General features: G+C 37.6%; 1 protein-coding gene across 1 annotated transcript; it reads right to left on the bottom strand.

The window, feature by feature from the left end:
• Nucleotides 1–1,218: 1,218 nt before the first annotated feature.
• LOC110925413 (plasma membrane ATPase 3-like) lies at nucleotides 1,219–3,350 on the bottom strand. Its single transcript, XM_035986310.1, has 6 exons — nucleotides 3,330–3,350; nucleotides 2,862–3,059; nucleotides 2,576–2,782; nucleotides 2,242–2,426; nucleotides 2,096–2,154; nucleotides 1,219–1,235 (listed from the first exon to the last, which is right to left on the bottom strand). Exons 1-6 carry the CDS (start codon nucleotides 3,348–3,350, stop codon nucleotides 1,219–1,221), a joined length of 687 nt encoding a protein of 228 aa, XP_035842203.1.
• Nucleotides 3,351–23,018: the final 19,668 nt, after the last annotated feature.

Here is a 23,018-nt window from a genome sequence, read left to right as displayed (position 1 = left end):
GGTTTCTGGGTGGTTCCCGTCTCGTTTTCAAGATTCATGGCTTGAGCAATCGCAGCTGGTGATGACGGTGTTGCAAACGCATTGTAGAACTCGAAATCCATACTGACTTAACACGTTTTTCAATGCCGATGACAGAAAAGCGATCCAAAAATATCCTTTGGAGCGGTCCAGTAACAATGTCCGTTCGAGCGAACCAGAGACTGTTCGTTTGAGCGGTCCAAGATTGTTTGAATGAGCGGTTCAAGATTGTTCGTTCGAGCGGTCCAAGATACTAATTTGGAGCGAACCAGAACCAAAAATGTACAAATAAGCGGTCCAAAACGTGATCTAAGAGCGGTTCACGATGACGTCACTTCGAGCGGTCCACATATCGAACATGTTTTGACTTGTTAAAACTTCGAATATTGACTTCAAACTTTCCAGGATTTATCTCGATACTATTGCGCACAAGCTGTGAAAATTTGAGCGAATTCCGACTGTGAGATCTTCCCGAATCAATAAAAGAAGGTGTAGAAGTAAGAAGAAATGATGATAAACAGCTACAATCTGCAGAAAACCTCCTCCCAAGCTCTGATACCACTTGTAGGATCGTATGCAGACCCGAACGAGTCGTTCAGAGGTTATCTCTTGTGTTTCAGATGCGGAATAATAAGAAATACAAGTAGAAGTAGCTTGTTCTCCTTTCTAACTGCTTGTTTTATTGATATCAAACGTTTTACAGCTCGATCGTCACACCGGCAGAGCTTCGGCGTGGAATCAAACAATCACTCTATGAGGATCACTCTAAAGACCCCTTTATATAGGCTGCTGGGTCCGCTCATGTGTCACATGTCCATATGAGCGGTCCAGACATGTACACATAAGCGACCCACACTTGTCAAATAAGCGGTCCAAGAACTCTATGACCCTATGAGCGATCCTAGACTATAAATCACATACAGACTCATGTTTTCTCGTATTTTGTGCCCTATGCTATACAATACGACATAAGACCTGATCCTAGACACCTAGACGTAATCAACAGATGTAGTGCACTAACAAAATGTCAACTACATTGTCAGGTTTAATCACCTAAGAATGTCAACTACATATTCAGCACCGGCTCTTGCTCTCATTGTCAGGTTTAATCACCTAAGAATGTTGAAACCAGCAGCAGATCTTGCAGAAAAACAGCTCGTCCTCTCGCCTATTTCATTCTCTTTTCCCGTTCTTCACAACTCAAGGAAGGATCAAAACTGCAATACAAAAACATGCAGTTAAGTATACTATGATAAAAAAACCCACACAGGCAAAAATGGGACCTCAAAACAAGCTCATCTAAAAATACGCACACGTTTTGTCCATTTAAAAAAAAAGAGTAAAGTACACGGATGGTCCCTGTGGTTTACCAAAATTTTGGATTTCGTCCCTAGCTTTCCAACAGTACATCGACGGTCTATGTAGTTTGCAGTTTATAATGCATTTAGTCCCCAACTTTTTTTCCAAAAGTTCATGGATGGTCCCAGTGGTTTGCACTTTGTAACGCATTTAGTCCCTAACTTGGACCTACTGGAGCCTTTAATTTGTTGGTTGGGGACTAAATGCGTTATAGAGTGCAACCACAAGGACCATCCGTATACTTTTGAAAAGCTAGGAACCAAATCCAAAATTTTGGTAAACCAGAGGGACCATGAACTTTAACTCGAAATAATATTCATATACACAGCTATTGTGTTGATTATGATTACAAAAGCAATATTATTACATTAATAATCTAATGAGTTAATTATTGTTTTCGTCCTTGTGGTTTGCCAAAAATCACTTTCAGTCCATTAGTTTAAAATTGTGATTTCAGTCCTTGTGGTTTCACTTTCGTAACCATTTCAGTCCCGGTGGTTTCACTTTCATTTCAATCCATTTATTACGTAAGTATAGGGACTGAAATGGTTACGGGATGGACTAAAATGGTTACGAAAGTGAAACCACAGGAACTAAAATCGCAATTTTTAAACTAATGGAATGATAGTAATTTTTGACAAACCACAGGGATGAAACAGTAATTAACTCTAATCTAAATCTTTGAGTAAAGTGATTTGGCAGTTTCAATATGTTTTACCGTTCGCTTGTAGCTCAAATAAAAGAAGCCGTTTGAGATAAAACACAACCCAAATTGCCCTGTGTACAAGCAGTGCATATTACGTTAATATGAGAAAGAACGTAATTAAACACGCGCAAATGAATAACAGACATGTGTAAGTGTACCTCGCTTTCCATATGTGTTGCGAGGTGGAGTTCATGATATGAGGATTGGACTTGGAGATTTCTTCTGTTTCCGAGCCCGGAAAGTTAAGAACCAAAGAAGAAAGAAAAGGATCAGCGGCAACAGCTGCAGCAGATGATGATGATGTGGCGGTATTTGATGACCTGTAACCACCACTAAGAAGCACCTGCAGATGAGCCTCTCTAAGATCCCTTCCTAAAAGGGAAAGCGCTTGAGTGTTGGGAACGGCTACCCTGTATTAATCATATAAATTGTCAAAAATGATATAAAAATATTATAAAATTAATAAAAGAAAGATGATGCAAGTCAATAAACCTGTCGTGCCAATCGATGAGACCCGATAGCCATCGTGACGGAAACAACGGTCGGCATAGCGATCGGGATTCCACCGATCAAAAGAACAAGAAGATTATCAATCCCAGGCCGATACTGCCTATCTTGAATCGGAAACATTATGATTATCTCAATCACCATTCCAACAGCGATAGAATAAATACAGACATTCCCGATCGCAGTCAAAACCTAAAAAGATCACAAACAAATTCAAAATCTCGAAAACACAAACGCACGGATGTGAAATTCGACTCCTTTTCGTACTTACTTTCTGAAAACGACCACCTTGGTTTGTGCTATCAACAAGATGAGCAGCTTTCCCAAAGAACGTGTGGACCCCGGTAGCTATCACAACCGCCTCGATTTCACCCTGTTTGCAAGTCAAACCGGAATAGACACCGTCACCAGGACCTTTTGTGACCGGGAGAGACTCACCGGTTAGAGCCGAACCAAACCGTGCACACCCCTACACAAGATCATGTATCCAATTTGTTATATGGGTCAACCCAAACTCATTTTGACCCGTTACCCAACCCACCGATTTTGACAACTCAAAAAAAAAAAAAACAGAAAAATAGATACCTCATATAGCGGGTGAAATCAGATTAATCTGCATATCCTTCTGTCCACTTTTCTAAAACAATTATAAACATTTAGTACAGAAAAGTTTAATGCACTTCGGGCTAATTTCAACCAATTCGACCCGTTGTAGATATAAACAGATCAAAACTTTTACCTCTACTTCATCCCTTGACATAGGTGCGCGGGACAAACCCTCCTTCGATATGTTATGGTCTACAGGCCTCACTGGAGTTTTTGATCCACCGGGTGTTGGGACTTTAATATGTGAATCTGGGCCATGATAACCAACAAATAACTATTTGCAGTTTATATTTGAGAATGCATGTACATATAACAAGCTTAAAACAAGTCTGGTATAATTAGATTTCTGAACATCTGAAACCATCTATAATGATTAGAATCGTAATTAAAGGATATGTTAACAGCAGACTAACCTCTGTATACAGAAATATCTAGCGACTCTTTGATCTGCAAGTTTCAAGTAAACATGATATTTAATAACTTTAATAATTTGTGAAATAATAAAGGACATCTTTTTGTGAGATTTTCAGTAGCTGATAAAAAGGTAAATAAAATTATTCAAGGTCGACAAAGAGAATAAGAAAAATTAGCTGCTTAACTTAAATGGCTTAGACACATCTTGTGCAGTATAATTTTGCAGAGATCTTTTGTTTAATGAGTGTTCATTATTCTCAATAATTTTATCCCATCATTCAGCAAAACTCCATTGCCATCATTAACGCCCTACTCTCTTTCCATCCCGTCGTCATCGTCGTTCTCCAAGCAGAGAAAAGAATCGGGATGTAACTGCAGGTGATGGAGACGAAAACAAACATTAACATAATAATATATGGGTTCCACATATACCCTAGAAACTTCAAGAATTTGCTCTCCTAAACACACCGTCATCATACATTTATCAAATAACAACCAAAAACAAACATTAACATAATAATAAAGTTTGACCAAAAAACAGAGAGTGGCAAGTTTTAACCTTACTATGGCAATAAAAACCCAGATCTGAATCGCACACACAGCACCTAGATCTGAATCTCTTGGATCTGAATCTCCTTGGATCTGAATCGCTTGGATCGTGCGAGAGAGAGAGCAGATGGAAAGGCGGATCTGAATAGCTTGGATCGCGAGAGAGATAGCAAAGAAACCCTAGATCCAGATCTGGATCTGGAATCGCCAGAGAGAGAGAGAGAGAGAGAGAGACTGGTGAGAGAGATGAGAGAGAATGGAGAGGAAAGGTGGATCCGTGTGAAAACAACATCATCCGTCAGATCACGATCCGTGTAAAGACATGAAAGAAAATGGACGGCTGATGATGGATCCGGGTAAAGGGTAAAAGTTTTGGAGGGCATAATTGGAATTGTAAATTATATTGTGCTTTAGAGGGTTGTACAGCATGCTTTAAGGGTGTTTTAAGGGAATTTTTATGGACTTTAAGAAGTCCTTTGGATATGCTTTATAAAGTAGTATAGATAACAGCTTTGTCACATAATTTTTATATATTTTCATCCAACAACTAACTAAGTTAATTTTTCTATTAAGGCGAACGATGTTTATAAACTATGACATAATTTAATTTCTAATTTTTTATATAGATCAGTTTTATAAAAGGAAGACAAAAGCACGCTTTTTCCAACATTAGTACTAAAAAAGGGTTAGTTTTATGACTCATTTGATGTAATTTATATGTTGCATTTTACACACATCAAATATCCCCACATTTGAATCTTTGCTTGTCCTCAAGCAAAACTCTTTATAATGTGGCTTTATTCACTCCCAAATGGAATGGGTAGAAGAGAAGGTTTTTGGGTTTGTCATAGAGTGTCGGGATTTTCCAAGATCGTTTAGGTTTTATTTTTATTTATTTACAATCCTATTCGTCATGATTTATTAAAAACATTTCATAAGATAAATTATTTATTAAGGCATAACATACTTTTTTTTTAAAATTCCATTTATATACAAGTTCACATACCTCATGGGGGAAATCACTCACACTCGGCCGAAGGTGTATTTTAAGTGAATCACTCGAGAGCGGCATGGAACTTATTCCTACCATAAGCTTGCCAAGCAATCAATCCTCCTCCTTTTTAACTTTATACCTTTGTAAATATCAAGAGGACTTTTTCGGTGAAGGGTTAGGCTTGGGCTAAAGGTGGGTAAGTGGGTTAGTGGTTAGTAGAAAAAGGGCGAAAGGCGTAAAAAGCGTCGGTTTTCGTAAAACATTTTGTTTTTGTGACTTTTTATTTTTAATGAAGTATTTATTCAAACAAGCATTTGTTTGAGGAGCTTTGTTTGTTTATTTCCAACTTCATCATAATTTTTTTTTTCAGGTCACGCACGAAAACCGAGCTTTGTTACTAAAATAAAGGGTAAAAAAATGAAAAGGGTTTTTGGTTAAGAAATGAAAAGGTTTAGGCTCAAAGGGGTTAACTAGGGGGAATTTTTTGGGTAGGTGAAAAGAAAAATAAAAATAATGGTGTAGAAAGAAAAAGGGTTAGTCCTAATGCCTCCATCATTTACTTACTTGGGTTTAAGTTGGTAAGGACCGGGAATGAATTGTCGTGGCAAGTTCTAGAGTCGTAAGAACCAGGCGGCTATTCACAGAAGAAACGAAAAATGAGCATTTAGCGTAAAGCTGTATATTTGTATGCTCAATAAAGGCTCAAAACTCACTTTTGTGGGAATGGGTTTTTATGTGATCAAGTATATATAATCAAATTTTAACTAAGCTTGTCATGCCGTTTCATAATTTTCTTATGTTGGTTCTTTTTATCACGACGCTATCGGTTGTAAACTTGTAAAAATATAACCTTGTTAGACTTAGAATTCCCAACTTAAACTTAGACAAGTAAAAAAAATGAAATTTTATTTGAAAAAATTTGGGGTGATTAGCGGTTCCAATAGAGTTTTGTGTAAGGCTTGTTATTAGGACTTGCAAAATTCAAGGTTTTAGCACCCCCCCCCCCCCCCAACACTTAAATTACACATTGTCCTCAATGTGTCCCAAAAATAAGTTTTTAGGTTGATTAAATGTGTAAAATGGTGTTAAAAGCAAAATTTTATGTCACTGGCAGTCTGGACATGTAGGATCGTTTTCAGACCCGAACGAGTCGATCAGAAGAGTTTATCTCTAAATGAAAGGCGGAAACAGACACGTAGAGCTCAATTCAGCTAGATCTACTCTTTAAACTGTTGTATTATTGATTTTGTAACGTTTTACAACCTGACAACACTTCGGCAGCACTTCGTTGCTCTAGCCGGAAAGTTACAAATGGTGAAAGTTTGAAAACTATTTATAGGCAAGGACCCTTCCGTTTGAAACTCTTCAAACGGACAGGACATTTCAAACTAAACCCCTATTTCAAACTTTCAGCTGCTTTAAACTTTCAGCTTCAAACTTTCAGCTTCAAACTTCCAGCTTCAAACTTTCAGCTTCAAACTTTCAGCTTCAAACTTTCAGCTTCAAGTGTAGTAAACCGAGACTCGATATAAGATGAAGACGACAGACGGATGCACCAACAAACTCCCCCTCGGATGTTGACGGAGTCTTCAGTGTCGAGTCTTCACATCTTCAATCTTTATCAGTCCTCTCGAACTCTTTGAAGCATATGACGTTGTAAGAATCCTCAAATCAATCTCTTACTCTTTCTCGAAATCTTCAGAATCTGAATCTGGCTCTATTATCTTCAGACTCCCTCTCGATGTCTTCAGACTCCCCCTTTCGCTAGAGATCATAGTCTGGAATTCTTAAAATCATGATCATGACCTGGCTCGCATCCTGCTCTGGATCAAAATTTGGCCAACCTGCATAAACTCTACCCAAAAGTAAATTTCCAAAATTTTTATCCTGACAGATTTAGAAATTACAGGTAGATTTCTTTCAACAACACCATTTTTAAACTCTAATGACTTACTTTGTAAAAATAATATTCTTCATTTCAAAGGTTATTTCTCCCAAACCTGTTGTTCATCATATTTAGCACTCGGAATTTTGAAATTTAGCTCTTCAATATCAGTTGTCGAAAATCTTTTTGGATTTTTCAAAATTTACGCTAAAACACACCAAAAATCTTTTTGAATTTTTGAATAGAAGTAAATGCAGAAACAAAATATTTACAGACAATATTTTTGTGAGTTCGTGCAAGAGGATCATATCAGATTTTGAGACATATCACCAACACCGTTAAGCTTGATTACATTTTAAGTTCTAAACAATTTACCTAGATTGTCAGTATATTGGTCCACTTAAATTTTCACACAAATTTCAATTGTTTCACGATACGCAATTAGTGTCTTAGATACTTAAACCTATCCGTGTGTCCCACTACTTGAATATACTCCCGTATCCAGATCCCAATATTCAGTCTTACAGGTGAGTATACCACAGCTGATATCTGTAAGGGGTTATGTGCGAGGGCCGTGAGAGCTCAGGTCGATACTTCCGTATACGCAGAGAGATGACAGCTTCGACTTTTGGTGGGTCCCCTTTAGAGGATCTTTTGTTACAACAACAGCGACTATCAATTTTATTGTTTCATCAGCTTGCTGAGGGCGAGCTTATATTTCAAAGCTTTTTGCAGAAAGTATTATTCGAGGACTAGGTCAGTACTTCCATACAGCAGAAGTCCCGGGATAATACCCCAGATATCACTGAGTATAAAGACCTAGTATCTCAGAAAGAGGGACTTTTCAAACAAGATTTCGGGGGTTACCCATATATCCAAGAATAGTTACCCACGAATTAAGCAAGATTGAATTTAGGTTTATATCTCAATTCAATTTACTAAAGGTATAAAAATCTACCGACACATCCGCAGTAAGATTGTTTATCACATTACATTTCATATCTTTAGCGTGTTGTGATAGTCCACTGATGTACTATCATTTCCTCTTTTATGCAACAAAAACTCATTTTTCAGTTTTATCATGTTTTTGTCTTTTTCAAATTTTCTGATGTTTTTGGATTTTCTAAAAATTCTTACTCCCCCTAAAATTCAAATACATCTAATGAAAATTGAAAACAAACTGTACAGAACATGACAACTGATATCGAATCGCTTCAATTCTCCATCCGTTTGGCTTAAACAATCAGAACTCCGCCTCACAACAAACTATTTTCCCATAATGATTTCAAAACACTTAAGTTTGTTTTAATCAGAATGGTTTTTCCGGAAAATAAGTTTTGTTGATTTTACCACTTGTAAAATTTGGGGATCAAATCATCACATTGTTTTACCAATCTTTTGAATGATAGTTAACTCAAGTTCAATTTAATGACCTTGATTTAACCACTTGTAAGATCAACCCAGTTCAAATTCTAAACCACTTATAACAGTCACAAACATACAACTCAAACCTGTTTTTCAACCAATTACCATCTGTTGGTTGAATTCTCAAGGTGCCGATTCCTACTCCACGCTTACAAACCTGGGAGTTCCGGCAAGTCCTGCTTTTCAAAGACACATTATACAAACATTATAAAGAATGATGCCGATTCATGATCCACGATTACCAACTTGGGATCTCCGGCAAGTCAGGTTTTTATTCTTTGAAAAATATATCCACCCAAGCCTTACCTTCCTTGGGTGTAACAACATCTTTTTCATCTTTTCTTTCAACAGACTTGTAAACACGTCCTTTGGAAGCATAAAAATCTTTGATACTTTTGGCCTTACCGTTGACCATTTGTCCAAAGATACGTTTCACATTTCCGTTGAAAGTCTTTTCAACATCAAATTTTTTCTTGTCAGAATAAAATTGATTTGAAATTTCAACTTTTCCAACATTCTTCATAAAATTTTCAGCACGCAACGGTGGAAAATTTTCATCGTTCATGGTTGGAACTTTCCTTTCAATCTTTTTCTCAACACATGGCTCCTCTGATTTTATGGAATCAGATTCATCACCAGAACTATTACCTGAACCTTTCACAACCCATTTTTGATTTGGCACATTATCTTTTCTTCTTGAAGCACTCTTTGAACATTCTCCTTTCTCAAAAGTTGAATTTTCAAAGCCAGTAAACTTCCGGGTTGACAGTTCAGTCTTCTCAACAACTTTTTCTTTCATTTTACCAGAGACTTCCTGTTTTGGCTTGAATGTCTTTGGACAATCCTTCACCACATGACCAGCAATCTTGCACTGAAAACAAGTTCTCTTCTCAATCTTCTTCGGAACTTCATTCTTCTTTAGTTCTTCTTGCTTCTTGGCAAGGAATTCTTGATTAGACTGCTTTCTAAATGATTGTTCTTTTTCAGCTTCTGACGTTTTTCCTTAAACAAACACAGTTTTTGGTTTATACATTTTTTCATTTTTATAGTTTTTCGGTGGAACAAAACCAAGACCTTTCTTTTTGAAATTACAATTATGGTTTGGTTTCTTTTGGAAACTATAACCACAATTGTAACCCATTTTCTTATTGATTCTTTGTTGAACTCTTGAAGTGTATTGTTTAGGTTTTCCGATAAGATTTAAATCTTTTATTTCAGAAATATTAATTTCTGTTATTTTGAAAACCTTTTGAATCATTTCAAATCTGACACTTCTTATTGGAAAAGCTTCATCAAAATATAATTTGTCAGAATTTTTCAAAGTATCAGCTACTTTAAATGATTCATCATTCAAATTAGATTTTGACATCAAAAACTCTTTATCATAAACCCGTTTGTCCTTTTTGAATGTCGGCTTTGACGCATTGGACCCAGACTTTAACTCGGGTTTGGACTCCATGTTTGACTCCTCACTATCATCTTTATCTAACACCTGATCGACCACACTTTTTATCATCTTTGACTCATGATCAGTGTCGGATGACGTGTACGTGACATCAATATTTTCTGGCAAGTTATCCGATGGCCCAGACTCCCATTCTAAGTTTATTGCTTTTTCGACTCTCTCAGAATTTGGATTTCGAGGTGAATATCCATTTTCAACCGGGGGCGGACATCTATTGTAGACCACACTTGATTTCTTACCAGAAGTCTTCACCTTTTCTTCGTCTTTTATCACAAATTTCTTTTCTTCGGACGTCTTTACTTCTCCAAACGTCTTTAAATTTTCCACAACTGGATAAATCCTGTCAACAACAAAAGAAGAACATGAGTAACTTTCTAATAACTTTTTAACTTTCTCAGTTTCTATCTTTTGTGTTGCCAATTTCAACTCCAGATCAACACATTTCTTTATATGAAAGTTGGCATCATCAAGCTGTCTCAGATACGCTATCTTCAGTGTATTCATTGCCATAGCTTGTTCACTGCTTGAATCAGTATACTTGTTGATTTCTCTGTTCATTGTATCATACGATTCTTTCAATCTGTTTATGTTATGCAACAACTCATAGTTTTGTTTGATTAACGAATCACAGTTCATGCACTTTTCTGGAACTTTGACTGGTTCTGCATCAATTTTCACTTCAAATTCAGGAACCTCTTTGACTATTCTGCTTGATTGCAAAAACTCAGCTCTCCTCTTTTTCTCAGCTTTAGCCTCAGCTTTTAATCTCTCTTCCTCTTCTTCCTCTTCCTCAAGCTTTCTTCCTCTTGCTTCAGCAGCTTCCATGACTCTTTTATTTCTTTCTGCGCATTTCAAATCATAAGCATTAGCAATGAAAGCATGAGTATTGAAAAGATTTTTGGACATCTCTTTGGCCATGAATTCTGGATCTGGGCAAAAATTGTCCCAATTGAACCCTTCGGCCAACTTTTCATCATCTTGTTCTGCCACACAAACTTTGCTGTCTTTTGGAATATATTTATCCCATGGAAAATTTTCATATTTGCTTAGACATGCTCTTTTATCAATCACATCTCTTCCGTGAGCAGTTTGTGCCTGATGCTGTGCTGGTGACGTGACTTGATGATAAATCGCCTTTTTGTGATAATCATTGTTTCCAAAAGGATTTTGGGCTCCAGTAGCTTCACGGTTTTTGCACTCCCTCTTAAAATGCCCCTTTTCCCTGCAACGAAAACACGTAACTTTAGATTTATCAAAGCCTAAAGTTGAAACATTTGCATCACGAAAATCATCTCGGCCTGTAATTTGTCTAAATTTTTCAGCACGTCTCATCACACTAGCCATACACCATTTTATGTCCATTAATTCCATTTCCTCAGCATCAATTTGATCGTAATCCTCTTTTGTAAGCATTGGATTACCGATCTTTCCGGCCACAAAACAACTATATGACTCTAAAATCATTCCCAACAACGACATTTGATTTTTAGCAACCTCTTCAGTATAATCTTGATCATTTTCAAGACTTAATACAATGTTACACTGAAGTTTTCTTCCATTCTTTGTTGCAGAAATGTTTGGATCGAATGATGAAAATCTTGTGCTGCTTGATCCCTGGGATGACTTCTTTTCAGGAGAATCTTTAACACTGAAAGCAGTTTCGATTTTCGGAGAATGATTTGTTGATCCAGGAACACCTCCCTTGTAGTACAAGCTGATATCCTGTTCTCCATCGTAATTCTTCATCCTGGCAATCTTCCTTTGCTCCATCTCTTGAGCTTCCAGGTGTTTGATGAAATTTCCCAGTGTCATATTCTTGTAATCCTTTATGTTGGATCAAAAACGTTCCCCATGTTTCATGTGGTAGTGCATCTGCAAGTTTTTCAATCAATTCATCAGTATCTTTCTTAATTCCAAGTTTTGACATGTTTCTCACCAAGTTACAATATCAATCTATTATCTGCTTGGTATTTTTAGTTTTCAAACCACGGAATAAGTCAAATTCTTTTTTCATGAGAGACATCTTATTCTTGAGCATGTCATCGCTTCCAATAAACTTTGCTTCCAATTCTGTCCATATTTAATACGCAGTTCCATCATGTTGAAGCAGTATCAAGATATCTTCTTTTATAGCTTGCTGAAGCAGACTCACCATGAGTTTCTCATCTCGATATTTCTTTTTGTCTTCCGAACTCATTTCTCTAAGTGTTAACGGCACACCATTTGTAACATTGTTTTTTGTGGGCCTAACATATTGTTCCTCAGTGTGTTCCCACGCATCTAGGTGATAAGCCTCGACCCAATTTCCAAAACGTTCAGACTACACATTATAATCATCAATATCCATGAGTTTAGGTGGTTTCTGAGATGTTCCGGTTTCATTATCAATCAAAGCATTCTGAGTAATTGAGATCGGGCTAGCAAAAGCGTTATAAAATTCAGTATCCATTATTCAAGATTCAAAGTTCACAAACATACTTTTTCACATGAACTGGTTCTCCTCGTGAAAAACCTGACAACAAACAAACAAAATACAATCAGTTTAAAGAATTATCAAATACTAGAATAAGACTGGTACTCGAACTGGTGAAAATTCTGTGCGGATTGAAAGTTGACACACTGTGCGGACAGCTATGACCCGGATCAAATTTGAATGACCTGACCCAAGCAAACTTTGAATTAATTTTGTGACCTTTTCCAATGACCTGGTTCACGAAGACACGACCTTTACCCAATGTCAATGAAATATCACATGCAAAAGTCTGACAACAGTACCATCAATTGAAACTTAATTCTTATTGGGCCATTATATGACTTCACATGTAGCCTTTTTCAAACCGACGACAAACTTTATTCAAACTGAGAGATCTTGTAAAATGATTTGGCCGTTTAAACCATGAATCCAACAACAAAAACAATGTGATTTGACTGTAAGCTTTGATTGCGCCTGACACACTTTAACTTGGAATCATATGCAATATATCAAATCAAATTTATGACCGACAAATTTCAATTGTTGTTGTATAAAGATTGGGCCGCACGAATCACATGGGCTTTTTATCACTTCTCCACACAACACAACTCAAATCATCACTACCTTTTTTTATTATAAATGGCCGACAAAAATAACTTTCAAGACTCTTTGATTGGACCGGTTATCTAAGTGGGCTTCCACTATAAAACTCAATTTGACTGAACAAATTAAAACGCTGATTGGGCCTCACATTCCATTGAACCAACAAATGATTGGACCGATTTCTTTAAAATTCTGATTGGGCCTTTACTCTTTGACACAAGACACAATGTTTCCTTTTATCAATGAATGTAACCAGCCTACAAATCTATTCACATGCACACCAATATCCGACAATATTGATCACTCCTTAAAATGTTATACACAATTCGATGTAATCCTCAAACAGAATGTTTTCTCAAACGGACACAACTTCAAAACAATCACACCCTCAAACTGTCACACTCTCAAACGATCACATGCATTTTCAAACGATATTTCAAACGACATGCACGTTTCCAAACGATATGATGGCTTCAAACGATAGTTCAAACGAAATGCACTTTTTCAAACGACAGAATCCTGTTTCAAACGGTCAGGAAGTTTTCAAACGGTCTTTCAAACGGAATGGACCCTTTCAAACGATAGTTCAAACAGAAGGTAGCTTCAAACGATGGTTTCAAACTGAATAGGCATTTTCAAATGGAATAGCTAGGCTTCGTTCAAACGGACACCAGTTTTCAGTCAATTTTTACCAGTTATACTTCGAGTTTTGAACTGAAATTCTCAAGGGTTTGTCAAAACACAATTACGCACATATTGTGAAAGTTTCAGCCGATTTTAACCGTGAAAACTTGTAATTTTTGAAAAAGAAAGGTGTAGAAACAGAAATCGCAGCTGAATTGTATAGAACTCTTCTTCCTGAGCTCTGATACCACTTGTAGGATCGTTTTCAGACCCGAACGAGTCGATCAGAAGAGTTTATCTCTAAATGAAAGGCGGAAACAGACACATAGAGCTCAATTCAGCTAGATTTACTCTTTAAACTGTTGTATTATTGATTTTGTAACGTTTTACAACCTGACAACACTTCGGCAGCACTTCGTTGCTCTAGCCGGAAAGTTACAAATGGTGAAAGTTTGAAAACTATTTATAGGCAAGGACCCTTCCGTTTGAAACTCTTCAAATAGACATGACATTTCAAACTAAACCCCTATTTCAAACTTTCAGCTGCTTCAAACTTTCAGCTTCAAACTTTCAGCTTCAAAATTTCAGCTTCAAGTGTAGTAAACCGAGACTCGATATAAGACGAAGACGACAGACGGATGCACCAACATGACACGACCCCGTGTCTGTTGGACACGACCCCGTGCTCAACTGCCAGTAATGAAAACTTACAGAAGATGGACACGGGGGCGTGTTGGCTGGACACGACCCCATGTCTGGCAAAAATCTGCAGAAAATAAACAAACAGCAGGTTTGGGAGGTGGGCACGGGGGCGTGTCGGCTGGACACGTCCCCGTGTGGACTGTCTGCAAGGCTGAAAAACAGGTTTCTTTCTCCGATTTTCCTGTCCTGGCTTTATTAGTGCTAATGATTAGCACTCTAAGCCTCACTTGTACCTGTTTTATCATTAAATACCACACCAAGCAATACCAAAAGTCCTAAATTACCAAGTTAATGATCCAAACCATAAAGTAAAAGAAAAATAAAGCGGAAAATAAAAAGAAGTCAAGGAAAGTAAATTGTCTAACACTTGGCACGCATGCCATTAATTGTTTTGATAGATAAAAGGGGACTTTAACCTGTGGGCTCACCATCAACCCGCTCCTGCTCCTTCTTCACCCTCCTAGTCCATATCTTCATCACTGTCATCACCTCCTACCCCATGACCCGCCATATACTCCCGGATGTTTCCGATGTCGTCTTGGATATCGGTGATGTTCTGCTCGATAGCTCCGACCCGGTGGTATGTGTTGTTGGCAAGGTTGTAGGTGTTCCTGGTGCACATGAGGTTTTCCTGCAAAAGATCATGTAAACTTTGAAAGTTAGGAAAACCACCTCCTTGGGAGGAGGATTGGCCCGAATCACCATGGGGTTGATACTAGTAGTGGGGAGGTGGAGCGTGAAGGACTAGTGTCTCATGTGGGTTCCATGCATGGCCTTGTATCCTTTGAAAGCTCACTGATCTGTCTTCCGCCTCATATATTAGGTTCATGGCGCGGCAAATGTGTATATCGACTCGTCCCAACCATGGGCTCCCTTCAAAGGACCTAGGAATGCGCGTGAAGTTCTTGAAGAGGCGGTACACCCATCCCCCAAAGAAGATAGGGGTTGGTGCACGAGCAAGCCGGTTCAGATGCATGTCTCGAAGCAGGAGATATGGAACGTCGAGGTGCCTTCGGTTGTGGATGTAGTGAAGGACTACCAAATCTTTTAACCCAACAATCCCGCTACTGTCATGTCTTTGGCTAAGAGAGTAAGTGAGGAGCCTATGAATGTAGCGATAAAGCGGGTCCCTCAGCTTAGTACTCTTTGTGCTGCTGGGGTTGTAGTATCCTTCACCAATTTGGGCCCATGCGGCTTGGCGCTCATTTTCATCCAGATCTCGCAATCCCCTGGTGTTTTCCTCATTTCCCGAATCTTCTTCCGTATACAGTCCAACTATTGCCCCGAATTGTGCCATAGAGATCGAGTACCTCGTCCCACCACATCGAAATGCAACCCCCTCATTGTCAAACGGGTCACACCCTGAAGTGAAGGTGAAAGTACTGTAAAATTCCATAGTGCATTGATGTACCGATCGAAGTCGAGTGGTCAAGGCAACCCTTAGTGGTCCTGTAACAAGGTTGTTGAACCGGTCGAGCTGGTTCACCATGGTTAATAGGTCCGTGCACGCTTTCCTTGGGTATTCCTCGGGTCTTGTTTGAAGTATCTCATATCTAGCCCTAGCATCGAGCTCATTTGCGTTAAATCTTGTGAACTTTGACTTCTGAAAGAATACACCAAAAGTTAGCACGAAACAGTGAGATTTTCGGAAGAAACTGCAAACAGTGAGCTGGACACGACCCCGTGCTCAGCGGGCACGACCCTGTGTTGTCACACCCCGACCGCGTATAACATGCAACCGCGGCGGAAACGTCGGGGAGTGTTGAGACAGAATTATTTGTTTCACAACCATGGCTTACAAAGTTATATTTTATTTATCAAACAAAAGTGTTACATTGTCTTCAAACAGGAAATAAAGAGTTTATAACATAATTAAACTAAGTCTATCTTCGTTTTATGTCTCTAAGGCACAGGTCCGCCCTAGTATCACAATCATCATCCTATGCGACAGCTCCTAAAAACACATGTGAAAGTAGGTACGTCAGCATAAAAATGCCTGTGAGATACATAGGTTTTGTGAAAATAGAATTCATGACTTATGATTGAGAAAATGTTTAGTCATGAACCTTGTAATTTGCTTTGTCTTATAAATCATTTGAAAAACGATAAGATCAGATGATATGTATAATAAAATGTAAGGTTAAATGAATAACCTAGAAAATGAGTTTGTATAAGATAAGTTGTTTGTAAAAATAATGTCTTGTGAAGAATATGTTATTTGTGTAAAACGTAATATGTCTAAACTGAAATGATTTAAATAATGCTACGATAGGTAATATTATACATGTTGGTGCACTACATCTGTTGATTTCGTCTTAGATCGAGTCTTTCATTGTAATGTATAGATTAGGGCGTGTTTTACGAGAAAACTAGAGAGAATATGTGTTGTAGAGAGGAGGTCCGCTTATACGGACATAGGAGATCCTCTTTTGTGTCAGGTCCGCTTATACGGACATGGGAGGTCCGCTTATACGTCAGGTCCGCTTATACGGACATGTCCGTATAAGGGAACCTACCTGGACTATAAATACCACAAAAGAGGACCTCATTTGTAACGATTCCAGATTTGATACCGAGGTATTGCCGGTGTTCCTTGTAACTGTAAATGCTGTAAAATCAATATACAAGAGGTTTAAAGAATGATTCAAGCTGTTTTCACGACCGTTTCTTTGTTTCCGCCTCTGAAACGGTTTTGAGCTCTTCCAAACGACTCGTTTAGGTCACAATCCGATCCTACAATTGGTATCAGAGCTCAGGAGGAAGAGATCTCGCAAAAACAGCTCCTTTTTCATCACTTTTTCTGATTTCTACACCATTCTTTTCAAAATTAAAAATTTTTCACGGATTAAATCAGCTCAAATTCACACATCTTGTGCTTAATCATGTATTAACTAATCCTGGAAAGTTTCACCTTTAAAATCGACTTATTTCTGGTTCAAATCAGTGGTTCGCTTGAATTTGGTTCGTGCTTTGCTGACATCACATAAGTTCGCTTATAAGACATCATCTGGTTCGCTCCATTGTCACATCTTTAGTAGGTCCGCTCCAAAATAGTTGAGGTCCGCTTTTAGTGACAGTTGAGATCCGCTTTTAGATCATTGAAGTCCGCTTATAAGTCATTAATCTGGTTCGCTCTTGTGACCATCAAAGTCTGTCAGTCATTGAACAAGATAATCACGTGAAGTGTTGTCAGTAATTGAGAAAAGGATCATGTGAAAATTCATTGTAAAGTGTGTATTGTTTGATGTGCATCGTGTGTGAAAAGTTGATGTTTAAACGATTGTCAGATCATAAGTTGCGGCCCAATCGCTTATCGATATAGTGGTTTTGGAGGCCCAGTCATTGTCTAAAAAATTGGCCCTATCATATGTTAACAAGCAAATCGGTATAATCAAATCATTATTACAAAAAGTCAACATCCTTGTGTGGTCCAATCAGTGATTAGCAAATTGTTAAATAAACAACTCTGTTAGTGTCATTATATAGGTCCAATTAAAAGGATGTTTAGTGTTGAACTTTGGTCAAGTGAGAATGAATGAAAATGGTTTTTGATTTAATAAAATCGGTGGTCAAATGAGAGGTTTGATGTGAATTGGTTTGACGGTTATCTGCATAAAGAGTCCATCATATTTTGGTCCTATCATATCACATTTTAGTGGATTGTTTGACTAAGAAGTGTTTGCATTTGATTATAAGGTCCAATTATAATGTTTAAATGTTAGATATTCGGCCCAATTACATGTCTTGTTTCAATCGAAGTGTTGGTTAGTGGAATGTTTGACTTTGTCTTGCATATTAGCGGCCCAATCGGTGTTAAGTAATATCATATGTAGCCGTCCAAGTTTTTATTTTATGTGATTGCAATTGTCAGTTCAGTTTGATTAAATAAAAAAACAAACAAATCACTTTCAAATTGATATAATAATCTCGGCACAATATTATTACAACGGCCCATCTAAAGTGTTAGGTTGTGTGTTGTTAAAATCCCATTTGAGAATTTGAATTTATATGTGTTAGTTGATCGAGTCGTGTGTGATTTTAGTTCAAATTGTTTGAATAGAATTTACAGGTTGTTTGGTTTGACATTAAAATCCGTTCGCACCAAATATGTTCACTTCGCACGGTGTGTACTCAGGTTGCGTGGTTTGAGTTGTGGTTTCTGTCAGTTCGTACAGTTTGAAGTTCAAAAGTTTCAAAGAGTCAAGTCGTTTGAAAACAATTTGGGTCCTAGCAGTCCGCACAGTTGGTCAACGTTCAGTTCACACAGAAAATCACCAGTTTGGGTACCAGTCTTATTCAATTAATTGACAAACGTTTAAACTGATTGTGTTTTTTGTTTGTTTGATTGTCAGGTATTTTGTCAGAGTGTACTTTCCCGAAGTATCATCTGAATTTTGAAACATGGCTGAAGAGTTCTACAATGCGTTCGCGACACCCGTTGCCCCTGTAACCACTGCTGAAGCGTTGTATAATGAGAATGAGACGGGAACTCATCAAAAACCGCCGAAACTCATGTACATTGAAGATTTTCAAGGTTGGAAGAACCGATTCGAGAACTGGGTTCAAGCTTACAGATTCGACGCATGGTGTTCATTGCTGAAAGATTATGAGAAACCAAAGAATGAACGCGGTTTGGAAAAGGGTTTCAATGATTTTACTGAAGCTGATAAGTTGAAGTACACTAGTGAGAAAATGATGATCAGCATCCTCCAGCAAGCGGTTAAAGAAGACATCTTTGTCTTACTTCAACATAATGGTACAGCTAGATCAATCTGGGAAGCGTTGATTCAGAAATTCAGAGGGAGTGCTGATATGATCAAAAACAAGAAGGCATTATTGAAGAAATCGTTTGACATGTTTACTGCATTTGATCATGAAACAACCAAGCAGACTATAGATAGATACTGTCATTTGGTGTTGGAAATGGGTAGGTTGGATATCAAGAAAGAGGACGATGAGTGGGTCGACAAACTAGCTGAGGCGTTACCACAGCATAAGTGGGGAACATATTTGATGGTTGTGAAACTTATGAGAAAGTCCGAGAGCATGAATTTGGCTCAGTTTATTCAGAAAATCGAAGAGCAGGAGCTGGATATTCAAAAGACAGCTATCATGACAAATCCAAATGCAAAGCAAGATGTTAGTCTCTACTATCGAGGGAACAAGTTTGAGACCACTCCCAGTCAAAGTCCAAAGATTAGTACTGCATTTAGTGCTGATGGTTCTGCAAGTCCAAATGCAAGTACTACAACTCAAAGTGGTGGATCTACTTCATCATTCTCAAGCTTTGATCCAAACAGTAACACACCTAGCTCTCAAAAGCAAAATTCGAATAATCTGCAATGCAATGTTACTCTAACTATTCAGAATGGTCAGAATCTGTCTCCTGAAGTGGCAAAGCAACACATGGCATCTCTTGTCGCCATGTTAGAGTCGTATGAAAGTTTGATTGCTGGAAGAATTGGTAATCCAATGCTCACAAAAGAAGATTACGACCAAATTGATGCAGAAGAGCTTGAGCTGATGGATGTGAAGTGGTGCTTAGCTAGTGCCTGCAGGAGAGCTGAAAAATTTCAACAGATTACGGGCAGAGACGAGTTCCGAGGAATGGCTGCTTCTCCACTTGGTTTCGACAAGTCAAAGGTTACCTGTTACCGATGTAAAGGAAAAGGTCACTTTAAACGGGAATGTAAAAACCAAGAGTCAACTGGTAGTCAAGAAAAAAGCAATTACTATCAGAAATCAATCTTTCATCAAATCGATCAAAAACCTCAACAAAAGGAACCGCAAACTGCTCATGGTAAAATGATTGAAGAAGCCAATAGGAAAGCTTATTATGGGATAATAGATCAAAGTGATGAGTTTGTTGCACATGGATTTAGCTGGGACAAGTATATACCTAGTGGAACTAAATCTGATGTTGCACTTGTTACCAGGATTATGGATCAAAATGAGGATTGTCAGAAAAGGATTCCGATATTTCCAGATCTTGGAAGTGATGTTGATACGGATGATGAGGAAGATTATCTTAACAAATGTCGAAAAAGCATTGATCCTGACAGTTTTAATTTTTTCTATGCAGATAAAGTTGAGATGCTGAATCAGAAGAAGATTGCTCGATTGCAGAAAGAGCTAGAAGCAGCAAAGTTACTCGCTGATGAAAAAGCGAAGACCGAAGCTGTAAAAACAAAAGATGAAGCAACTGCTGAGATTGCAATAGAGAAGATTGTTGAAGTAGAGAAAGTAGTGGAGAAAATTGTCGAAGTCGAGAAACTCGTGGAAATTGAGAAAATAGTTGAAGTTGAAAAGGTGGTCGAAGTAGAAAAGATTGTCGAAAAGATTGTTGAGGTCGAGAAACTTGTAGAAGTTGAAAAGACTGTCGAAGTCGAAAAGATAGTTGAAAAGGTGGTTGAAGTTACTAAGCCTTGTGAGAAATGTTCAGAATCTTGCAAAGATTGTGAAGAAAAAGATAGAAAGATTGCTGAGCTAGAGAAAATGAAAGAAGATTTACTGTTTGATGTGAAATATGTGAAAGAGTCATACGACGTATTGAACAGGACAGTTGACAGTTTGAAAAGAGCAAATGCAGAATTTGAAAAAGCAAATGACAAGATGAGTGCAACTTTGATGACAAAGCAAAGTGTCATAAATGATTACATTGAAGATTGTGCAAATTTGAAGAAGGAGTTGGAACTTGAGAGAATAGAGAGTGAAAGGATCAATCGGTTGTTGTTGAGTTATACTACTTGTGATTATCTGATTGATCGTGTTTATCCTACTGTCGCAGGTCTTGAAGCTTTCAAGAAGAAAGAAAAAGAAGAGGATATTGGTAAGAAACCAAGTGTCAAGTATAACAGATGTCCGCCTCCTATCTTTGAGAGTTATTCCCCCAGGAAATCAAATGAGGAACAAGTAGACAAGGCTCTAAACATCAAATTAAAGTCTGAAATCATTGATGAATTACCAGACAATATTGATGTCACATTCACAGCGTCTGACACTGATCATGAGTCTGAGTTAGTTAAGAAAGTTGTCGATCAGGTGTTGGATATGGATGAAGAGTCAAAGTCGGAGTCTAAGTCTGATAGTTCGAGTCCGTATGAGAAAAGTCCGAGTTCGCCGGTTAAGAGGAGTTACAATAAAGAATTCCTGTTATCAAAATCTAATTTGAATGACGAATCAATCAAAGTAGCATATACGTTGAATGATTCAGACAAATTATATTCTGATGAGGAATTTCCAATAAGAAGTGTCAAAACTGAAATGATCAAACAGGTTTTCAAATTAACAGAAATTAATATTTCTGAAATAAAAGATGTAAATCTTACTGAAAAACCTAAAAAATACACTTCAAGAGTTCAACAGAGATTGAACAAGAAAAAGGGTTCCGATTATGGTTCAGGTTATCGAAAGAAATCAAACCATAATGGCAATCTGAAAAAGAAAGGTCTTGGTTTCAATTTTTCAGAAAATTATAAAAATCAGAAAACTTATAAACCAAAAACAAAATTTGTTTCAGGTGGAAGTTCTGAAGATGAGCAGAAGAAACCTTTCTGGAAACAGTCGAATCAAGAGTTTCTTGCTGAAGTGAAGAAAAATGTGAGAAAATCTGCTCAAAGAATTGACAGAAGAACCTGTTTCAAATGTCAAGAAGTTGGACACATAGCATGGAATTGCCCCAAGCCCAACTACCAAAAACAGGGAGTTTCTTCTAATTCTATTTTGAGAAAAACTTGTGTTGATAAGAAAGAACAATCTGTAAAATTTGTTAAAAAGTTTGAAAATTCTACTTCTGAGGAAGGAGAAAGTTCAAATAGGTTTTATAAAAGAAGAGGTGATTTAAGTAAACAAAAATGGGTTGTTAAATCTGAGAGTAGTTCTGACAATGAATCTGATTCCATAAAATCAGAGGAGTCATTGGTTGATAAAAAGATTGTGAATTCCGTTCCAGTGGTGAACGATGAGAATTTTCCGTCACTGTCAAAGGAAAATTTGATGAAGAAAGTTGGAAAGACTGAGATTTCAAATCAATTCTTCGCTAATAAAGGAGAATTTGATGTTGAGAAGGCTTTCTACGGGAAAGTCAAACACATTTTTGGGAAGATGGTGGATAAGAAGGTAAAAGGTGCTAAAGAGTTTTATAAATCAAAATGTTGGTGGGACAGATGTGTTCCAAAGTCACCCAAGGCTGGTGAGGCTTGGGTGGACATTATGTTTGAGTAAAACACCGGACTTGCCGGAGATCCGAAGTTGGTAATCGTGGATCAGGAATCGGCATCTTTCATGTTTAATTAGGATAATTTGAAAGTGTTTGAAATTGTTAAAACTTTACAGGTTAAAGGACTATGCCGGAGCTCCCAGGTTGATAAGCGAGGAGCAGGTATCGGCATCTTTCATGAGGAATTTGCTACGGTAATGTCAATCATGCAAACGGTAAAAAGGTTTGTTTGTGTTTGTTTACAAGTGGTTAGAAGATTTGATTGTGCATAACTTGTGCATATGGTAAATCAAGGACATTAATTTGTACTTGCATTTTCCTACAAGTGATTGAAAGACAAGATGATGAACCACATCCCCGAACTTAGTATTGATATACTTACAAGTGGTAAAATCAACCAAACTTATTTTCCAGAAAAATCATTTTGATTAAAACAAACTTAAGTGTTTTGAAATCATAATGAGAAAATA

The sequence above is a fragment of the Helianthus annuus genome, chromosome 17 (genome assembly GCF_002127325.2).
Source record: "Helianthus annuus cultivar XRQ/B chromosome 17, HanXRQr2.0-SUNRISE, whole genome shotgun sequence".
Lineage (NCBI taxonomy): Eukaryota > Viridiplantae > Streptophyta > Magnoliopsida > Asterales > Asteraceae > Helianthus > Helianthus annuus.
Note: the sequence above shows the minus strand (reverse complement) of the source record. Positions and strands in the feature narration are given on the sequence as shown.

Coding starts and splice junctions, on each gene's coding strand:
- LOC110925413 (XM_035986310.1), bottom strand. CDS start 3,350: ATGTCAAGGGATGAAGTAGAG. Junction 3,060..3,329: donor TGTCAAGGGATGAAGTAGAG/GTAAAAGTTTTG, acceptor GATCTTGTGTAG/GGGTGTGCACGGTTTGGTTC. Junction 2,155..2,241: donor CAACACATATGGAAAGCGAG/GTACACTTACAC, acceptor GCTTGTACACAG/GGCAATTTGGGTTGTGTTTT.